Genomic DNA, 19,729 nt, shown 5'->3' on the forward strand with positions numbered 1-19,729 from the left:
TGGCGACTCATTAAACACAAATTATTAGTTTGGCAATGATGTCTGAGTGTTGGAGTGTTCCCTTGGCTATCCGTAAATTTAAAAAACATGAAAATGGTGCCACCTGACTTTCTTAATATAAGGAATTTGAAATGATTAATACTTTTACTTTTAAAACTAAATGCATGCTCTTCAACCGATCGCTGCCTGCACCTGCCCGCCCGTCCAGCATCACTACTCTGGACGGTTCTGACTTAGAATATGTGGACAGGTATACCTAGGTATCTGGTTAGACTGTGAACTCTCCTTCCAGACTCAAATCAAACATCTCCAATCCAAAGTTAAATCTAGAATTGGCTTCCTATTTCGCAACAAAGCATCTTTCACTCATGCTGCCAAACATACCCTCGTAAAACTGACCATCCTTCCAATCCTCGACTTCGGCGATGTCATTTACAAAATAGCCTCCAATACCCTACTCAATAAATTGGATGCACTCTATCACAGTGCCATCCGTTTTGTCACCAAAGCCCCATATACTACCCACCATTGCGACCTGTACGCTCTCGTTGGCTGGCCCTCGCTTCATACTCGTCGCCAAACCCAATGGCTCCAGGTCATCTACAAGTCTCTGCTAGGTAAAGTCCCCACTTATCTCAGCTCACTGGTCACCATAGCAGCACCCACCTGTAGCATGCGCTCCTGCAGGTATATCTCACTGGTCACCCCCAAAGCCAATTCCTCCTTCAGCCACCTCTCCTTCCAGTTCTCTGCTGCCAATTTTCTTTTTTACATTCTACATTTTTGTCATTTAGCAGACGCTGTTAACCAGAGCAACTTACAGTAGTGAATGCATACATTTTTTCCATACTGGTACCCCGTGGGAATCGAACCCATAACCCTTGCGTTGCAAACACCATGCTCTACCAACTGAGCCACACGGGACCAATGACTGGAACGAACTACAAAAATCTCTAAAACTGGAAACACTTATCTCCCTCACTAGCTTTAAGCACCAGCTGTCAGAGCAGCTCACAGATCACTGCATCTGTACATAGCCCATCTATAATTTAGCCCAAACAACTACCTCTTCCCCTACTGTATTTATTTATTTTGCTTCTTTGCACCCCATTATTTATTTCTACTTTGCACTTTCTTCCACTGCAAATCTATCATTCCAGTGTTTTACTTGCTATATTGTATTTACTTCGCCACCATGGCCTTTTTTGCCTTTACCTCCCTTAACTCCCCTTTTTGCTCACTTTGTATATAGACTTATTTTTCACCTATATTATTGACTGTATGTTTGTTTTACTCCATGTGTAACTCTGTGTTGTTGTATGTGTCAAACTGCTTTGCTTTATCTTGGCCAGGTCGCAATTGTAAATGAGAACTTGTTCTCAACTTGCCTACCTGGTTAAATAAAGGTGAAATAAATAAAAATAAATAAAGAAATAAAAATATTTAGCAATTACATTTACTTTTTGATACTTAAATAAATTTAAAACCAAATAATTTTAGACTTTTACTCAAGTAGTATTTTACTGGGTGACTTTCACTTGAGTCATTTTCTATTAAGGTATCCTTACTTTTACTCAAGTATGACAATTGGGTAGTTTTTCCACCACTGACAACCACAGGTATGACATTACATACTGAACCAATTGCATCATCTGTCGGGTTGTAGATCGGCCATCTTCGTCTTTCTTCGCCTCAACGATCACATGCATCTCTTCGACATCGCTGTTGTTTCATTTGCGCCATTTTGTCTGCTCACTTTGGTGATTGGGCTTTGGAACCCTGTACTGGAGCCAATCAGAGGGATACCGGACAGCGAAGAAACGGTAATAGAAGCCCTATGGTAGTTGTCAGCACGGATTGGTTTGTCATTGACCAACCAAATTACTAACTCTACAAAATACAGGAATCGAACGTTGAAGCAAATCAACGTTGTGTTTTTGAACTGTAACGATTTCAGTATGATTGTAGTACAACATAATCCTTGCTACATAACCGAGGCGAATGAGACAGATTTGCATGCTAAATGCAACGTTAGCTTTGAATACATCCAATAAATACTGTGCTGTTTTGTAGCTAGCTAATGTTATACGCAAATATTTATGCATTTTCAACATACTTCCGTTCTTTATGTGAGCATTTACAACCCACTGAGTTAACTTGCTAGCTAAGCTAACTAGCTAGTCAACTATCCAGCTAGCTAGTTACCTAATGTAATACCTGTGCCTTATCTCAAGCTAGCTGTGTAGCTAGCAACAGTAAAGCTAGCGAACAACAAAGAAAACAAAGCACACACTTCAAGATTTCCTTCAACAAATGTAACTTTAGCTAACATTTGTATTAATTTGCTACACGATGCACTATGTAGCCCATTTTATTAATTTCAAGAAATATTGTCCGTATCAAATGTTATTGGTCACATACAAATATTTAGCAGATGTTATTGCGGGTGTAGCGAAATGTTTGTACTCCAACTGAATGATATCTGATGATGTACCCGCCTCAGCTGAATCATTACATTGGGCTACAATCCTGAGGAACAACAACCGGAAAACACATGAACGCTTGTGTTCCACATGTCCGCTGAAATGGTGACTGTTTAGCTAGTCCAGCTAATGCCCAACAATCAATCATAGTATTTTTTCTGTTATATGTGGCTACAACAACCTCATACACCATTATTGCTTGTGTGACCCTTTGGGTTTGATATCCCAGCTTGTATTGGACTTTCCTTTGTAGGCCTAATTCGTCACGGCCTCTAATTTGATTGATCAAACTCTGTATTTTGACAATGACAGGAAGGACTGTGACTAACTGACCATGGAGTACACCACCGCCACCACCTCAACAGGGGAGCAGATAGTCGTGCAGACGTCCAATGGACAGATCCAACAACAGGTGAGTGGCAACGGTTCAACCTGAGCTGGTGAATCTCAACCAGACTTTACTGAGGTACAATACAATGTTGTTGAGTCTAGACTGAGAAGTGTCATTATAGGCAATTCATTTATATAAAATGATTAAATCCAACCTCTTGAGAATTCTGGGATGAGTTAACTGTAGCTGTACCTTGTTCCGTGTTCATTAGGCACTAAACGTCAGAAAACTGAATGAAACAGGGAGGGGCTACCTGGATTTAGGGGCTTGTTTTAAATAAGAAATGCTATTTTTTGTTTTCCGCTACAAAATGCTTTGAAACGGTTTCCAGTTGCGTGCCCTAATGAACATGACCTTGTCTGCAGACTCAGGGCACAATGACGGCTGTGCAGCTGCAGACCGAGGCGCCGGTATTGACGGCCTCTGGCCAGCAGGTGCAGACACTCCAGGTAGTGGTGTGACCGTCTGCCTATGTCACATTGTCACCCGGTCACAGTATTATATCGCACTGCATTAGTGTCACAGCGTACAGCATGCCTACCATGATTACCATGCCCCATCTCAGTGCTAGCTTCTCTAGAATGCTATCGCTGCTCTGAGTTGCATGTCCCCAGCTCAGTGACTGGTTTGACTGAGTCAGTCCGAGTCATCCATGAAGGTACTAGCAACAGTCTGAAACATCGGATTGACCATCATATTATGGCCATTTGCCAGAGTTTTTCACCATTGTTCATGCTATGATCCGCTTACACTGTCAACTGGTTCATGTGTTCATAATTTTATGTCCTAAAACAGGAATGACATTCTGTCTTAATGACATGCTTGGTGTTTTATCAGCGCTCTGGCTGTGACATGAAACTGCAGAGTTATAGTATACACTGAGTGTACAAAATATTATGAATACCTGCTCTTTCCATGACATAGACTGACCAGGTGAGTGCAGGTGAAAGCTATGATCCCTTATTGATGTCACTTGTTAAATCCACTTCAATCAGTGTAGATGAAGGGGAGGAGAACGGTTAAAGAAGGATTTTTAATCCTTGAGACAATTGAGAAATAGATTGTGTATGTGTGCCATTCAGAGGGTAAATGGGCAAGACAAAAGATTTAAGCGGCTTTGAACGGGGTATGGTAGTAGGTGCCAGGCGCACCAGTTTGTGCCAAGAACGGCAATGCTTCTGGGTTTTTCACGCTCAACAGTTTCCCGTGTGTATCAAGAATGGTCCACCACCCAAAGGACATCCAGCCAACTTGACACAACTGTAGAAAGCATTGGAGTCAACATGAGCCTTTATCCCTGTGGAACGCTTTTGACACCTTGTAGAGTCCATGTCCCGACGGATTGAGTCTGTTCTGAAGGGAAAAGGAAGGCATTCTTAATTATTTGTACACTCAATGTATATGATTATCTAGGAATGAATGTATCAACTTTAACCCACCCACCCACCCACCCACAGGTCCAAGGCCAGCCCCTAGTGGTGCAGGTGAGCGGAGGGCAGCTGATCACATCATCAGGGCAACCCATCATGGTGCAGGCTATGGGGGGGGGACAGGGACAGACCATCATGCAGGTGCCTGTGTCTGGAGGACAGGCACTACAACAGGTGAGGAATGGGATGAGAGGAAAACCATAGACATATAATTGCTAGAACCTATTCAATTCAATTAGAATGCTTTCAAAGTGCAGTGTTCTTAGAGTCTTTTCCCATTCTAGGAATCATATTTATTTGAGCCAGAGTCTGGAGTTGGAATGATATTATGAACACACTATCATCTGATTATGTTTCATTGTCAGATCCAGCTACAGGGTGGACAGCAGATCCAGCTGCAGAACGGTCAGACGATCCATCTAGGGGGACAGCAGATCCAGCTGCAGAACGGCCAGATGTTACAGCTAGGGGGACAGCAGGGTCAACCCCAACAGATCATCATCCAACAGCCACAACAAGCCATCACAGCCGGACAGAATCAGGTACACACACACACATATATATGACGTACACACACACATTCTGAAGAGGTATACACCTATACAGACTTCTGATGACACACTTCCTCTATTGCGACAATGTGACGTCATCGCTAACCATCAGCATTTGAGTCTAAATTAAAACATACTTTTAGTTCAACTTCCACATGATGAACTACGATGTAAGTTCAAATCTCTCATTTACACTGATTCATGGGTCAACTGATCCAGCTGCAGCAAGGCCACAGATGTTTAGCTTCAATCCTATGCAATATATACATTCGGTGTTCCGGTTGACCGTTAGATTGGGCAAAACGAGTGACCTAAGAGACTTTGAGCGTGATATGATCGTCAGTGCCAGGCGTGCCAGTTCCAGTATCTCAGAAACGTCTGGCCTCCTGGGCTTTTCACGCACGACAGTGTCTAGGGTTTACCAAGAATGTGGCGACAAACAAAAAAAACAGTCAGCGCCAGTCCTGTGGGTGAAAACAGCACGTTGATGAGAGGTCGAAGGAGAATGGCAAGAATCGTGCAAGTTAACGGGGGAAATATCGGAACGCACAACTGGTCGGTCCTTGTCAGTGACGGGCTATTCCAGCAGACGACCACACCGGGTTCCACTCCTATCAGCTACAAAACAAGAAGAGGCAGGTCCAGTTGGGCTCGCCATCACCAACGCTGGACAAATGAGGAGTGGAAAAACATCTCCTGGTCTGACAAATCCCGGATCCTGTGGCGTCCTGTTTGATGACAGTCAGGATTTGGTGTAAGCAGCATGAGTCCATGGCCCCATCCTGCCTGGTGTCAACGGTATAGGCTGGTGGCGGTGGTGTAATGGTGTGGGGAACGTTTCATTGGCACACGTTAGGTACCTTGATACAAATTGAGTAATATTTCCATGCCCTGAAGAATTCAGGCTGTTCTGTATGCAACGGGGGTTGGACCCGGTACTAGATGTGTACCTAATAAACTGGCCACTGTGTGTGTGTGTGTGTGTGTGTGTGTGTGTGTGTGTGTGTGTGTACAGTGGCAAGAAAAAGTATTTGAACCCTTTGGACCAGGATTTCTGCATAAATTTATCATAAAATGTGATCTTATCTTCATCTAAGTCACAACAATAGACAAACACAGTCTACTTAAACTAATAACACAAATATATGTTTTTATGTCTATTGAACACACCGTGTAAACATTCACAGTGCAGGGTGGACAAACTGTGAACCCTTGGATTTACTTCTGTGTTTTGGGTCATTGTCCTGTTGCATCACTCAACTTCTGTTGAATATCAATTCAGCAGGTAGCCTAGTGGTTAGAGCGTTACGCCAGTAACCGAAAGGTTGCTAGATCAAATCCCCGAGCTGACAAGGTAAAAATCTGTTGTTCTGCCCCTGAACAAGGCAGTTAACCCACTGTTCCTAGGCCGTCATTGTAAATAAGAATTTGTTCTTAACTGACTTGCCTACTTAAATAAAGGTTAAATAAATAAAACAATTGAAAATTGCGGACAGATAGCCTTACATTCTACTGCAAATGTTTTGATAAACTTGAATTAATTTTCCCGTCGATGATAGCAAGCTGTCCTGGCCCTGAGGCAGCAAAGCAGCCCCAAACCATGATGCTCCCCCCACCATACTTTACATTTGGGATGAGATTTTGATGTTGATGTGCTGTGCCTTTTTATCTCCACACATAGTGTTGTGTGTTCCTTCCTCAACAGAGATGTTAGCATGTTCCAGATATTTCTGTAAGTCTTTAGCTGACACTCTAGGATCCTTCTTAACCTCATTGAGCATTCTGCGCTGTGCTCTTGCAGTCATCTTTGCAGGACAGCCACTCCTAGGGAGAGTAGCAACAGTGCTGAACTTTCTCCATTTATAGACAATTTGTCTTACTGTGGACTGATGAACATCAAGGCTTTTAGAGATACTTTTGTAACCCTTTCCAGCTTTATGAAAGTCAACAATTCTTAATCTTAGGTCTTCTGAGATCTCTTTTGTTTGAGGCATGGTTCACATCAGGCAATGCTTCTTATGAATAGCAAACTCAAATTTGGTGATTTTTTTTTTTTTATATATATATATATTTTTTTTTATGGGGCAGGGCAGCTCTAACCAACATGTCCAATCTCGTCTCATTGATTGGAATCCAGGTTAGCTGACTCCTGACTCCAATTAGCTTTTGGAGAAGTCATTAGCCTAGGTGTTCATATACTTTTTTCAACCTACACTGTGAATGTTTAAATTATGTATTCAATATAGACAAGAAAAATACAACAATTTGTGTGTTATTAGTTTAAGCACACTGTATTTGTCTATTGTTGTCAAATTTGATGACCAATTTATACAGAAATCCAGGTAATTCCAAAGGGTTGAAATACTTTTTCTTGCCACTGTATATACCTTTCAAAGGGCAAAATCCCCCTTGTTGGTTCAGTCTGATAGATAGGATTTTTACATACATACATACATACATACATACATACATACATACATACATACATACATACATACATACATACATACCGTGGACTATATATATATATATATTATTATATATATATTATTATATTCTATATTTCTTAATTCCTTTCTATTTATTTTTGGGATTTGCGTATTGTTAGGTATTACTGCACTGTTGGAGCTAGGAACACAAGCATTTAGTTAGGTATTACTGCACTGTTGGAGCTAGGAACACAAGCATTTAGTTAGATATTACTGTTGGAGCTAGGAACACAAGCATTTAGTTAGATATTACTGCACTGTTGGAGCTAGGAACACAAGCATTTAGTTAGATATTACTGTTGGAGCTGGGAACACAAGCATTTAATTAGATATTACTGCACTGTTGGAGCTAGGAACACAAGCATTTAGTTAGATATTACTGCACTGTTGGAGCTGGGAACACAAGCATTTAGTTAGATATTACTGCACTGTTGGAGCTGGGAACACAAGCATTTAGCTACTCCCACGAAAACATCTGCAAAATATGTCTACGCGACCATTAACATTGTATTTAGATTTTTTATTATATTTTATAGCATTAAGGAGATAGATCAGGGGTAAGCGCCTGCGATAGACTAGTGTCCTGTCCCTGTACTGATACATCAAGCTGCCTCACGCTACATAAACAAAATATATGCTCCTGCTCCTATGAGCCGTTGTGGCTCGCACAAGCCAAGGCTCATGCAAGGCTACTTACTTTACTTGTCGCCATACTCTCTATAACCTAGTCCTGTGTGCTCCTATAGGGCCAGCAGATCCAGTTGCAGCAGGGCCAGCAGATCCAGTTGCAGCAGGGCCAGCAGATTCAGTTGCAGCAGGGCCAGCAGCTTGCGCAGACGGCTGATGGACAGACCATCGTCTACCAGCCAGTCAACTCAGATGGCACCGTCCTGCAACAGGGTATGTTTACAGTATGGCCACACACACACACACACACCGACATGCTTGGACGCACACTTGCCAACACACACACACACACACCACACACACACACACACACACACACACACACACACACACACACACACACAAACAAATAAAATGTGGAAGGTGGTGGTTAAGAAGGCCTTTTCTCCCCAGGAATGATCACAATCCCAGCAGGCAGCCTGGCGGGGGCCCAAATGGTACAGACAGGGGGTGCCAACACCACCACTACCAACAGTGGACAGCAGGGCACTGTGACCGTCACCCTGCCAGTCTCAGGCAACATGATGAACGCTGGTGGCATGGTCATGGTAAGGCCCCAACCAGAGATACCCAGATATCTTATTACCTAGATCACTGAGGGGGTTGGGGCACGGTGTGTTAGTACCTGGTTAGTATAGAGCCTGTAGTGTGTTAGTACCTGGTTATTACAGAGGCTGTAGTGGGTTAGTACCTGGTTATTACAGAGCCTGTAGTGGGTTACTACCTGGTTATTACAGAGGCTGTAGTGTGTTAGTACCTGGTTATTACAGAGGCTGTAGTGTGTTAGTACCTGGTTATTACAGAGCCTGTAGTGGGTTAGTACCTGGTTATTACAGAGCCTGTAGTGGGTTAGTACCTGGTTATTACAGAGCCTGTAGTGGGTTAGTACCTGGTTATTACAGAGGCTGTAGTGGGTTAGTACCTGGTTATTACAGAGGCTGTAGTGGGTTAGTACCTGGTTATTACAGAGCCTGTAGTGGGTTAGTACCTGGTTATTACAGAGCCTGTAGTGGGTTACTACCTGGTTATTACAGAGCCTGTAGTGGGTTAGTACCTGGTTATTACAGAGCCTGTAGTGGGTTAGTACCTGGTTATTACAGAGCCTGTAGTGGGTTAGTACCTGGTTATTACAGAGCCTGTAGTGGGTTAGTACCTGGTTATTACAGAGCCTGTAGTGGGTTACTACCTGGTTATTACAGAGCCTGTAGTGGGTTAGTACCTGGTTATTACAGAGGCTGTAGTGGGTTAGTACCTGGTTATTACAGAGCCTGTAGTGGGTTAGTACCTGGTTATTACAGAGGCTGTAGTGGGTTAGTACCTGGTTATTACAGAGGCTGTAGTGGGTTAGTACCTGGTTATTACAGAGCCTGTAGTGGGTTACTACCTGGTTATTACAGAGCCTGTAGTGGGTTAGTACCTGGTTATTACAGAGCCTGTAGTGGGTTAGTACCTGGTTATTACAGAGTCTGTAGTGGGTTAGTACCTGGTTATTACAGAGGCTGTAGTGGGTTACTACCTGGTTAGTATAGAGCCTGTAGTGGGTTAGTACCTGGTTATTACAGAGCCTGTAGTGGGTTAGTACCTGGTTATTACAGAGCCTGTAGTGGGTTAGTACCTGGTTATTACAGAGCCTGTAGTGGGTTAGTACCTGGTTATTACAGAGCCTGTAGTGGGTTAGTACCTGGTTATTACAGAGCCTGTAGTGGGTTAGTACCTGGTTATTACAGAGGCTGTAGTGGGTTAGTACCTGGTTAGTACAGAGGCTGTAGTGGGTTAGTACCTGGTTATTACAGAGCCTGTAGTGGGTTAGTACCTGGTTATTACAGAGCCTGTAGTGGGTTAGTACCTGGTTATTACAGAGCCTGTAGTGGGTTAGTACCTGGTTATTACAGAGCCTGTAGTGGGTTAGTACCTGGTTATTACAGAGCCTGTAGTGGGTTAGTACCTGGTTATTACAGAGCCTGTAGTGGGTTAGTACCTGGTTATTACAGAGCCTGTAGTGGGTTAGTACCTGGTTATTACAGAGCCTGTAGTGGGTTAGTACCTGGTTATTACAGAGCCTGTAGTGGGTTAGTACCTGGTTAGTATAGAGGCTGTAGTGGGTTAGTATCTGGTTAGTATAGAGGCTGTAGTGGGTTAGTACCTGGTTAGTACAGAGACTGTAGTGGTTTAGTACCTAGACTCAGTGAGGTCATATAATTAAATATTACACAATAGTTTACCTCTGTGGTATGGGGTGTTTGATCAGAAATAATTGTTGCAAATTAGCCTCGGTCAGACCCAAACACACACACACAGCGATCAGTGTATTTGTTAGTCAGATAGTCTATGCAGTGTCTCTCGTTCTCCCCCCCACTCTCTCTATCCTTCTCTCCTCTTTTCCAGAGGCTCTAACTAGTATGTCTATTTTTCTCTCTCCCTGCTAGATGATGCCTAGTGGGGGTGCGGTTCCTGCTATGCAGCGTATCCCTCTACCTGGGGCTGAGATGTTAGAGGAGGAACCTCTGTACGTCAACGCTAAACAGTACCATCGCATCCTGAAGAGAAGACAGGCCCGCGCCAAGCTGGAGGCAGAGGGCAAGATCCCCAAGGAGAGGAGGGTGAGTAGCCTGGGTTAGGGTTAGTGTGTGACGACAGGCCCGAGCCGAGCTAGAGGAAGCGGGCAAGATCCCCAAGGAGTGGAGGGTGATTAGCTTAGCCTCTGTCTTTCTGAAGGGCTGTCACTATGGAGAATGGGAATTGATAATGTCCTGCTGCTGCTGGACTGAGAACATATCTTAGTGTTGTTAGTAGGGCTATACAGCTAAATTATTTAATACTTTAACAACTTTACCTCCCAGATTGTTCAAATTAGTTGTGGTTAGGGGTATAACCGTACACGTATTCATACATAAACGATTTGTACGGGACCTCCTGTGAGCCCGAATGAATACATGGGGAAAAAAAAATTTTTTTTTAGGCCCATTCCGAGTAAATCTGAGCTGAAAATCATTTCAGGCTATTCTGTTAAAACAACTACAGCCAATCACACGTTGTAATAGAATGTATAAAATGTCCTTTTTGTGAGGCGCAGCCGGGAACTAGTTCTGTACGATGGAATCCCTGTGGCTCAGTTGGTAGAGCATGGTGTTTGCAACGCCAGCATGGTGTGTGCAACGCCAGGGTTGTGGGTTTGATTCCCACGGGGGGCCAGTACAAAAAAATAAAAAATGCATGAAATTAAATGTATGAAATGTATGCATTCACTACTGTAAGTCGCTCTGGATAAGAGCGTCTGCTAAATGACTAAAATGTAAATGTACAATGGTGAGTGGTGGGGTTGATAAACCAGGAGGATTCTCTATTGTTTAAATCTCCAGTTTGGTAACATTTAGGCTTCCCAGCAGATTACAACGGTGACGGACAGAGAGTGTATGTCTACATTGCTCAACGAGTATAGCCTATGCGGCTGCCAAACACCTCAAATATGTTGACACATTTATGCTGACATCACATCAATATATTGGAGCAAGACAGAAACGTAAAGAAACAACAACACATTCCTCAGCATTCAAGCAGACCCTTGACCGGGCCAAAATAGGGCTGTGTCGTACACAGTATTTTACTATATACCGGTATTGATGCATGGATTGGTTTGAGTTTTTACTTTACATTCTATAACTCTATTTCAATGTTTGGTTTGTTAAATGTGATACACAACTTCGGCGCATATAATGTCAGTTTTAATAGTTTACCCCTTTTGCTTACTTGAGGCATCTCTCTCCCTCTCCTCCTGCATGCCGCTAACAATACCAAGCCCTATCACTCAAGGAGAGAGCAGTTGTTCAACGACGGATTCACAAGCACTTTCTTGCTGTTCACTGCATGGTTAGATGGATGCAACAATGTTGGTGACATGCTGCTTTCCACAAGCATTCTATACACGATTTAAGCAATAAGATACCTCGGGGGTTTGTGGTATATGGCCAATATACCATGGCTAAGGGCTGTTCTTAGGCACAACGTATTGCGGAGTCCCTGGACACAGCCCCAACCTGTGGTATATTGGTCATATACCACAAACCCCTGAGGTGCCTTATTGCTATTATAAACGGGTTACCAATGTTATTATTGCAGTAAAAATAAATGTTTTGTTATACGGTCTGATATACCACGGCTGTCAGCCAATCAGCATTCAGGATGAGTCTAATCCTGGATGCTGATTGTTTAAAATCGCATTCCAGCCGGTGTCTATTCCACAAGTTATCAAATCAAACTTTATTTGTCACATGCACCGAATACAACAAGTGTAGACTTTACCGTGAAATGCTTACTTACAAGCCCTTAACCAACAGTGCAGTTCAAGAAGAGTTAACAAAATATTTACCAAGTAGACAAAAATAAAAAGTCATAATAAAAAAGTAACACAATAAGAATAACAATAATGAGGTTATATACAGGGGGCACCGGTACCGGGGTACCTGCTAAATCTATGACATTGAAAATGCCTATTTACTCTGTTCCATCTGACTGCTCAATCCACTGTCTCATCAGCCCAGCCAGGCAATTTATAAACTTGATCTCCACTATAAAAAGCATCTAGACATTATCTCACATTTCTTTTAGACTAACATTTGGTTTTCAACAGCAGAGATCTGTAATAACCTTGCTGTCTGCCTCTCTGACATTTGCAACATTGTTTCAATATTGAATTTCAATCTCCAGCTGTCCCATGGTAATGAACATGTTGGGAAGAGACAGACATGCTGGCAGATTTTCTCAGGCAGTCGAAATCATGAATCAGCATAATTTGTATGGCTATATACGAAGAAATGTTTATAGAAAAACACGAAATGCAGCTAGTTTGCTGTCTTTCCAGCTTTAGTTTGAAGTTCTTGTGTTAGCTGTGTAGTTGGATATTTCTTCTGAACAGTGAGTGGCCTGGTGAGAGCAAATGTTCAATGCAAGGTGAAATGGCACATTGTTATGGATGTATACCAAACAAATCACTAGAAAACAGCTTAAACAAACTATATTTATAATTGTCAAGAAATGTAATGGCCTTCCAAGCCTCTCGGGTTTTGTTCTATTTTTTTTTTTATTATTCGCAGCTACTTTGCTGTTATTCTGGTTTGTCGTGAATGTGTTAGCCGAAGTTGGCTAGCTACCAAACAAGGGATAAAAACGTTGCCGGCCACCATGGCAACGGAACAATGAGAAGGAAAGACTGGTCGCGTCCATAGATGTAGAACAAATAGACATAACGACTGGGTCACTTATCTGGAAAACGGCTTGGGTAGCAACCCTACATTTGTGTTGGGACTATATCTCGTGAAAGGATGAAATATTATGAATAAATTAATACAAAATAATGTTTTAATTCAAATGTTTCAATCGTTATTTGAATATGTTGGTAACTCGTTGTCTGAGTGATAATTGTCACTGAATTATACCATTGGCTTGAAGGACATTCTAGAGCGTGTATTATTTCCCTATAACCCACAGTATATTTGCACGGTAGAATTCAATGGCGATGTGGACATGTAAGAATGAACTATGTTTAAGCTGCTTTTGAAAGCAGACGTCAAATTGAAAACATTATTGGCATGTTGAATTCGATTTTCATAATAGCAAGCTATAGGACTGATGGTTTGGTTAGCTAAACTAGCAAGTCTGTTTGGTTACCAAGGCAACTACTGTAGCTAACTAGTAAACTTGCTAGCTACTTCAGTGGATGTTGATCACGTTTTTATTTTTATTTTTTGCGTTAAATGTGTTAAATTATAGCCATTGTATAAAAGGCATAATCAACCCTGGGCTCTATGCGGTTTTCTGGAAAAGAATGCAACTCCGTGGAAGGTCAGTTCCAGTCCGCTAACGTGTTGTGGGACGCGCAGCCCCTCGTTGATTATCTCTTACTGTACGTGTATCTTACTGTCTGCAAACTACCATCTGTTAGTTTGTCTTTTCTTAGCAACGTGTTGCTAAAGCTATTGTGTTTTATATTTTTTATTTGCGCCAATTCTCAGTGGTTGTGAATAGGGGGTTTCAGCACCTTGTGAAAGGCCTCGAACCACGTTACTAGCTTCCCTCTTGCACCCATTTCAGAAAATAAATAGTACCCGCTCTATATAAGCAAACCAAAGCCGAAGTTTTCAATGAATTGGCGATGCACCCAGTGTTGCGCTTACTTAAAGGCCCAGTGCAGTCAAAAACATGATTTGCCTATGTTTTGTATATATTTCTACACTGTTTGGTTGGAATAATACTGCGAAATTGTAAAAAAATTATGATAATGCCCTTTTATTTATTAATGCTACTGTTTTTTTTTTTTTATTGTTATTATTTTTTACCCTCCCTCTCTTCCCAATTTCAATCTTGTCTCATCACTGCAACTCTAGTGGGAAACTGACTATCATCCTGAGCACCCACTTCTCACATATGGGGACCTCTGATGTCACCTACTAAGAAAATGGCCTCTATAACAGCATTGTTGGCAGTTAAATGCAACAACAAAACAGTATTTATAAAAACCAATCTATAAATGGAGTTTTTGAACTCTACAATTTGTTTACAAGCATGATAGCTGTACTTTTAGTTTATTAGCCAATCAGTGTTCCTCAACGAGTTAAAATCACATGAATTCAACTTGTATTTATGACTTTATGGTAAATTCCCACCCCCCGCATGGTTACGAACACAGCATCATAGTGGAAACTTGAGAGGCCCAAAATAGCAATCCGGTAACAACAGACAATGCAAGGAACATTGTGAATGGCATTTATTTTCCCCGCTGTACTGAAACTGAACCGTGACTCTAAAACCGCAATACGTACCGAACTGTGGGTTTGGTGAACCGTTACAACCCTAGTTTTTAGTGACTAACACCTCTCTCTCTCTCTCTCTCTCTCTCCCTATCTATCTATCTATCTGACAGAAATATCTGCATGAGTCCCGTCACCGCCACGCCATGCAGCGCAAGAGGGGAGACGGAGGACGCTTCTTTTCTCCCAAGGAGAGGGAGGAGATGGCCCTGGCCCTGGCCCAGGTAGGAGAGCTGGAGAGGGGGAACCAAAAGCAGAAATTGAGGAGGGGATTGTTAGAGCTCCTACTGGCTGCCTCAATCTGCCTCCTCCCCATAACCACCATTATATAATTTGAAGTGAAGAGTCCTTACTAAGTTCTTCAGGCTATATACAATACACATAAACCCAGGGATACAGACAACAATTCACTGGTGCCAATACGTTTTTTAGTTGGTGGCACTAGCCCATGACTTAGCGTCACAATAGAAACAAATTCAGTGTCATTCCAGTCCCTCCAGGATTCTGCGATTGCAATTTTTAGGAAAATCACAAATTCCCCTTATATTATGCAAGGGCTTGTTAATTTGACCAATCACTGCTCCCGAGAGGTGCAGTGGTCTAAGGCACTGCATCGCAGTACTAGAGGCGTCACTACAGACCCTGGTTAGATTCCGGGCTGTATCACAACCGGAATCAAGTCATGGTTCAATCAAGCCACATGTCAATTTTCACAACAAATTCAACAAAATCGTTGCATATTGCCATGCAAAATGTCATAATAGCCACAGCAAATTCAAGCATCACAAAAATCCCTGCAAAATTCAGTGCTTTATTAAAGGTGCCACTATACAGACATCATTCCGCTATTTCCTGTTTGCAAAAATTTGAATAGTTTGCCTAATTTCAGTTTGTGACAAAAAAAAGCAAATATACTGTAGAGAATCAGTGTACCATCTAAACCGCTGTAAAATATATTTTCCATAACCAAAAATATTCTATTTTCAGCTGTTTGAAACTGGTGTTCAAAAAATAAATTTAAGAACGGGAAGCATAGAAACATAGCACATAGAACAGATCTACCGCTTCTTTAAAAAAGGTTTTGTCCTGAAAACAAAGTATTATGTTAAAAAGTGTTACATATTGCAGCTTTAAGAGGTGTATTAGACTACTGAAAAGGTATTCAATAAGTTTCATCTAAAATGTTATGATTCAAAATATTTTGATGTGCAACCTAATACAGTTACTGTTATACTTTGCTGTTAAAATAGGGCTGCAGTCAGCATGCCAATTGCATTTCCCTCACAACTTGAGACATCTGTGGCATTGTTTTGTGTGACAAAAGTGCACATTTTAGAGTGGCCTCATGCTGTTTAATCAGCTTCTTGATGTCACACATGTCAGTTGGATGGATTAACTTGGCAAAGGAGAAATGCTCACTAACAGCGACGTAAACAAATTTGTTGCCAAATTTTGAGAGAAATAAAGCGTGGTATTTATTTCAGATCATGGGACCAACACTTTTACATATTCCGTTTATACCTTTTGTTCAGTGTAATTTGTAAACATTTCAATAAACATAATTCCACTTTAACATTATGGTGTATTTTGTGTAGGCTAGTGAATAAAAAAAATCTTAATTTGATCAATTTTAAGTTCAGGCTGTAACATAACAAAATGTAGAAAATCTTGGGGTGCGAATACTTTCTGAAGACACTGTAGGTGGAATCTTATTCAAAATGATTCTACAGCTGTGATGGCGACCAAAGGGGATTCCACCAGGTATTAACTTTGGGCTGTGAAGACATATGCTACGAAGAAAGCTTTTAATGGTTTTATAAATAAATAAAAAGTCAAACTTTTTTTTTATTTGTATTTTTTTACTTTGAAAATGTGGAGTAGGTTGTGTAGATCAGTAAAAAACGAAACAAATCAAATGTATTCCCTTTTGAGATGAAATTTTGAGGCATTGATGACTGTGTAATGGGTGTATAGACATTAACCTCTATGGGCTAGGTGGTGCCGTGGTGCACTCCATCAACAGCAGGTGCATTTCAAGAGCGGCAAATTTGAATCCAAATAAATGTCAAAATTCAAATTTTTCAAACATATAACTATTTTACACCCTTTGAAAGATAAACATCTCCTTAATCTAACCACGTTTTACGATTTCAAAAAGGTTTTACGGCGAAAGCATAAATTTAGAGTATGTTAGGACAGTACATTTACAAGAGTTGTGTGTAATGTTGTGCCAATTCAAAGACAGGCGTCACCAAAACCATAAAATCAGCTAAAATTATGCACTAACCTTTTACAATCTCCAACAGATGACACTCCTAGGACATTGTGTTAGACAATGCATGCATTTTTAGTTCTATCAAGTTCATATTTATATCCAAAAACAGCGTTTTACTGTGGCGTTGATGTTCAGGAAATCGTTTCCCTCCAATAACCGGCATTCAAGTCAGCACCACAAATTAAATAATTAAAATTAGAAAACATTGGTAAAATATTATATTGTCATTTAAAGAATTATAGATTTACATCTCTTGAACGCAATCAACTTGCCAGATTTAAAAATAACCTTACTGGGAAATCACACTTTGCAATAATCTGAGCACTGCGCCCAGAAAAATACGCGTTGCGATACAGACTAGCCGCCATGTTGGGGAGATCTAAAATCGAAAATACTATGTAAATAATCCATTACCTTTGATTCTCTTCATCAGATGTCACTTCCAGGTATCACAGGTCCATAACGAATGTAGTTTTGTTCAAAAAAGCTCATCATTTATGTCCAAAAGTCTCCGTCTTGTTAGCACATGATCTAAGCCCGCCGGACTTCACTTCATGAACGAGGGGAAAAAATATATTTACGTTCGTTCAAACATGTCAAACGTTGTATAGCATAAATCATTAGGGCCTTTTTTAACCAGAACATGAATAATATTCAAGGTGGACGAATGCATTCTCTTTTATAACGTATTGGAACGAGGGTACCCAACATGAACTCGCGCGCCAGGTGTCTAATGGGCCATCATCGTTCCATGGCTCTTGTTCGGTCAGATCTCCCTCCAGAAGACTCAAAACACTTTGTAAAGGCTGGTGACATCTAGTGGAAGCAATAGGAAGTGCCAAAATATTCCTCAGCCCCTGTGTTTTTCAATGGCATAGGTTTAAAGGTAATACAACACATCAGGTATCCACTTCCTGTCAGAAAATGTCTCAGGGTTTTGCCTGCCAAATGAGTTCTGTTATACTCACAGACACCATTCAAACAGTTTTAGAAACTTTAGGGTGTTTTCTATCCATATATAATAAGTATATGCATATTCTAGTTACTGGGTAGGATTAGTAACCAGATTAAATCGGGTAAATTTTTTTATCCAGCCGTGCAAATACTGCCCCCTAGCCCTAACAGGTTAACTAGCGACATGTTTTTGGTTGCATGTGTTGACTGGTATCCTACACCTCTCTCTCTCTCTCTCTCTCTCTCTCTCTCTCTCTCTCTCTCTCTCTCTCTCTCTCTCTCTCTCTCTCTCTCTCTCTCTCTCTCCGTAGCAACAGGCAGAGCTGGCCGCCCAGGCAGCAGAAGACTCTGTAGCCCAGATGGTCCGTGTTTCGTAGCATTCTACACCCCGACAATGTCTTCCTCCGTATATACACACCTCTCGCTAGGCTTGGCCGATATACCGTATACCAGGGTATTTCCAAATACCGACAGTATGATTTTCAATACAGTTAAAAAATATATATATAATAATATTTTTGTTCGGGTGTGCGTGCTACACCACTGCTTAGAAATCTAAAATGTGTCAAATAAATGATATCCTGGTCAGGGCTCCAGCTATGCATTTGGTTTGCTAACTTGCTCGCTAAGTGGCTAGATGTCAAGATCAAGCTTCTTGGTTACTGCAAAGACAGTCAATCCCATCCTGGATCAAGAACCCTCAACCTTCTTGCCTAAATTGTTTATTGTGTAATTATATATTAATAGCTCCCCTTATGTGCATTTCCAGTAATACCCGATATGGTACAGAAACGGTGTGACATTATGAAAATCTTGATACTGCCCAACCTTACCCCTCGCCCATATAAGGCTCTGCCGGTATTCTATGACTGGGATTTCTCCATGATGAGTCGCTATGAATGAACTTTAACCCTTGACCTTTTACTGGAACTGTTGTGCTGTGTCCTGGAAACCAATACTAAGGTTACAACTATGAGATGTTTTACCTTCATAAAACCCTGGTCGATGACTTCATGTTTGCTAAAGCAGTCATAACTGATGGTAGTTAGTTGCAGAATACATTTCGTTGGTCTTACAGGAGCTTATTTTTTTGGTGTATTTTACTGAAGCAAAGACTGTTTACAAATTCAGCTGTAGGAGTCAAAACGATGGTAGTTATTTTTGCCCTGTATGTATCTTTTTTGTTGAAACAAGATAGAAGCCTTGGTCCATAGGAATTCTCAACTCAGATATTGACATACTAAATGAAAATGGATATTTGTTAGAATGTTTTTGGAAGCACTTCTCGTAGAAAAACATAGAGGACAATTGGAATTTCAGTTTACTTCCTGAATTGAAATGGAGTTGACCCCAACACTACTTTTCAGAAGGGTTTTCAATATCCAGTCCCCAGTTGTTTGTACAGGGAATGTATTTTATACAACCTTCTTCATGATAAAAACTAGATGTTTGTTGTGAGATAGACAGCACATGTATGTTGCATTGATGTCTGATTACCCATGTACTTTGTCTGTTTAGCTCTATGGGGATCTTTATTTGAAAAGTACTTTTTATATTCTTCTGATTCTGAAGGACAATACATTTTATTTTTTGTGATTTACAACATTGTTTGACTGTGAACTCTTGTGTAACAATCTGTGAATTAAATTGTATTAGGTTCACTTTG

The 19,729-nt window shown here is 41.1% G+C and overlaps 1 protein-coding gene across 7 annotated transcripts; it reads left to right on the forward strand.

Annotated features, from left to right (window-relative positions):
* The first annotated feature begins 1,673 nt into the window (after positions 1 to 1,673).
* Positions 1,674 to 19,729, forward strand: LOC106566364 (nuclear transcription factor Y subunit alpha). 7 transcript variants are annotated; one of them, XM_014134302.3, is made up of 11 exons: positions 1,883 to 2,315; positions 2,504 to 2,588; positions 2,796 to 2,895; positions 3,240 to 3,323; positions 4,332 to 4,478; positions 4,670 to 4,846; positions 8,091 to 8,244; positions 8,425 to 8,579; positions 10,458 to 10,631; positions 14,948 to 15,058; positions 18,375 to 19,729. In XM_014134302.3, the coding sequence occupies exons 3-11, from the start codon at positions 2,818 to 2,820 to the stop codon at positions 18,438 to 18,440; spliced, it is 1,146 nt and encodes a 381-aa protein (XP_013989777.2). In that variant the 5' UTR covers positions 1,883 to 2,315; positions 2,504 to 2,588; positions 2,796 to 2,817; the 3' UTR covers positions 18,441 to 19,729. The 7 variants fall into 7 exon arrangements, with proteins under 7 accessions (XP_013989778.2, XP_013989783.2, XP_013989777.2 ...); XM_014134304.3 differs by having other exon boundaries at positions 1,883 to 2,129; XM_014134303.3 differs by lacking the exons at positions 1,883 to 2,315; positions 2,504 to 2,588 and adding an exon at positions 1,674 to 1,823.

This window comes from Salmo salar, chromosome 13, assembly GCF_965601325.2.
Source record: "Salmo salar chromosome 13, fSalSal1, whole genome shotgun sequence".
Taxonomy (NCBI): Eukaryota; Metazoa; Chordata; class Actinopteri; order Salmoniformes; family Salmonidae; genus Salmo; species Salmo salar.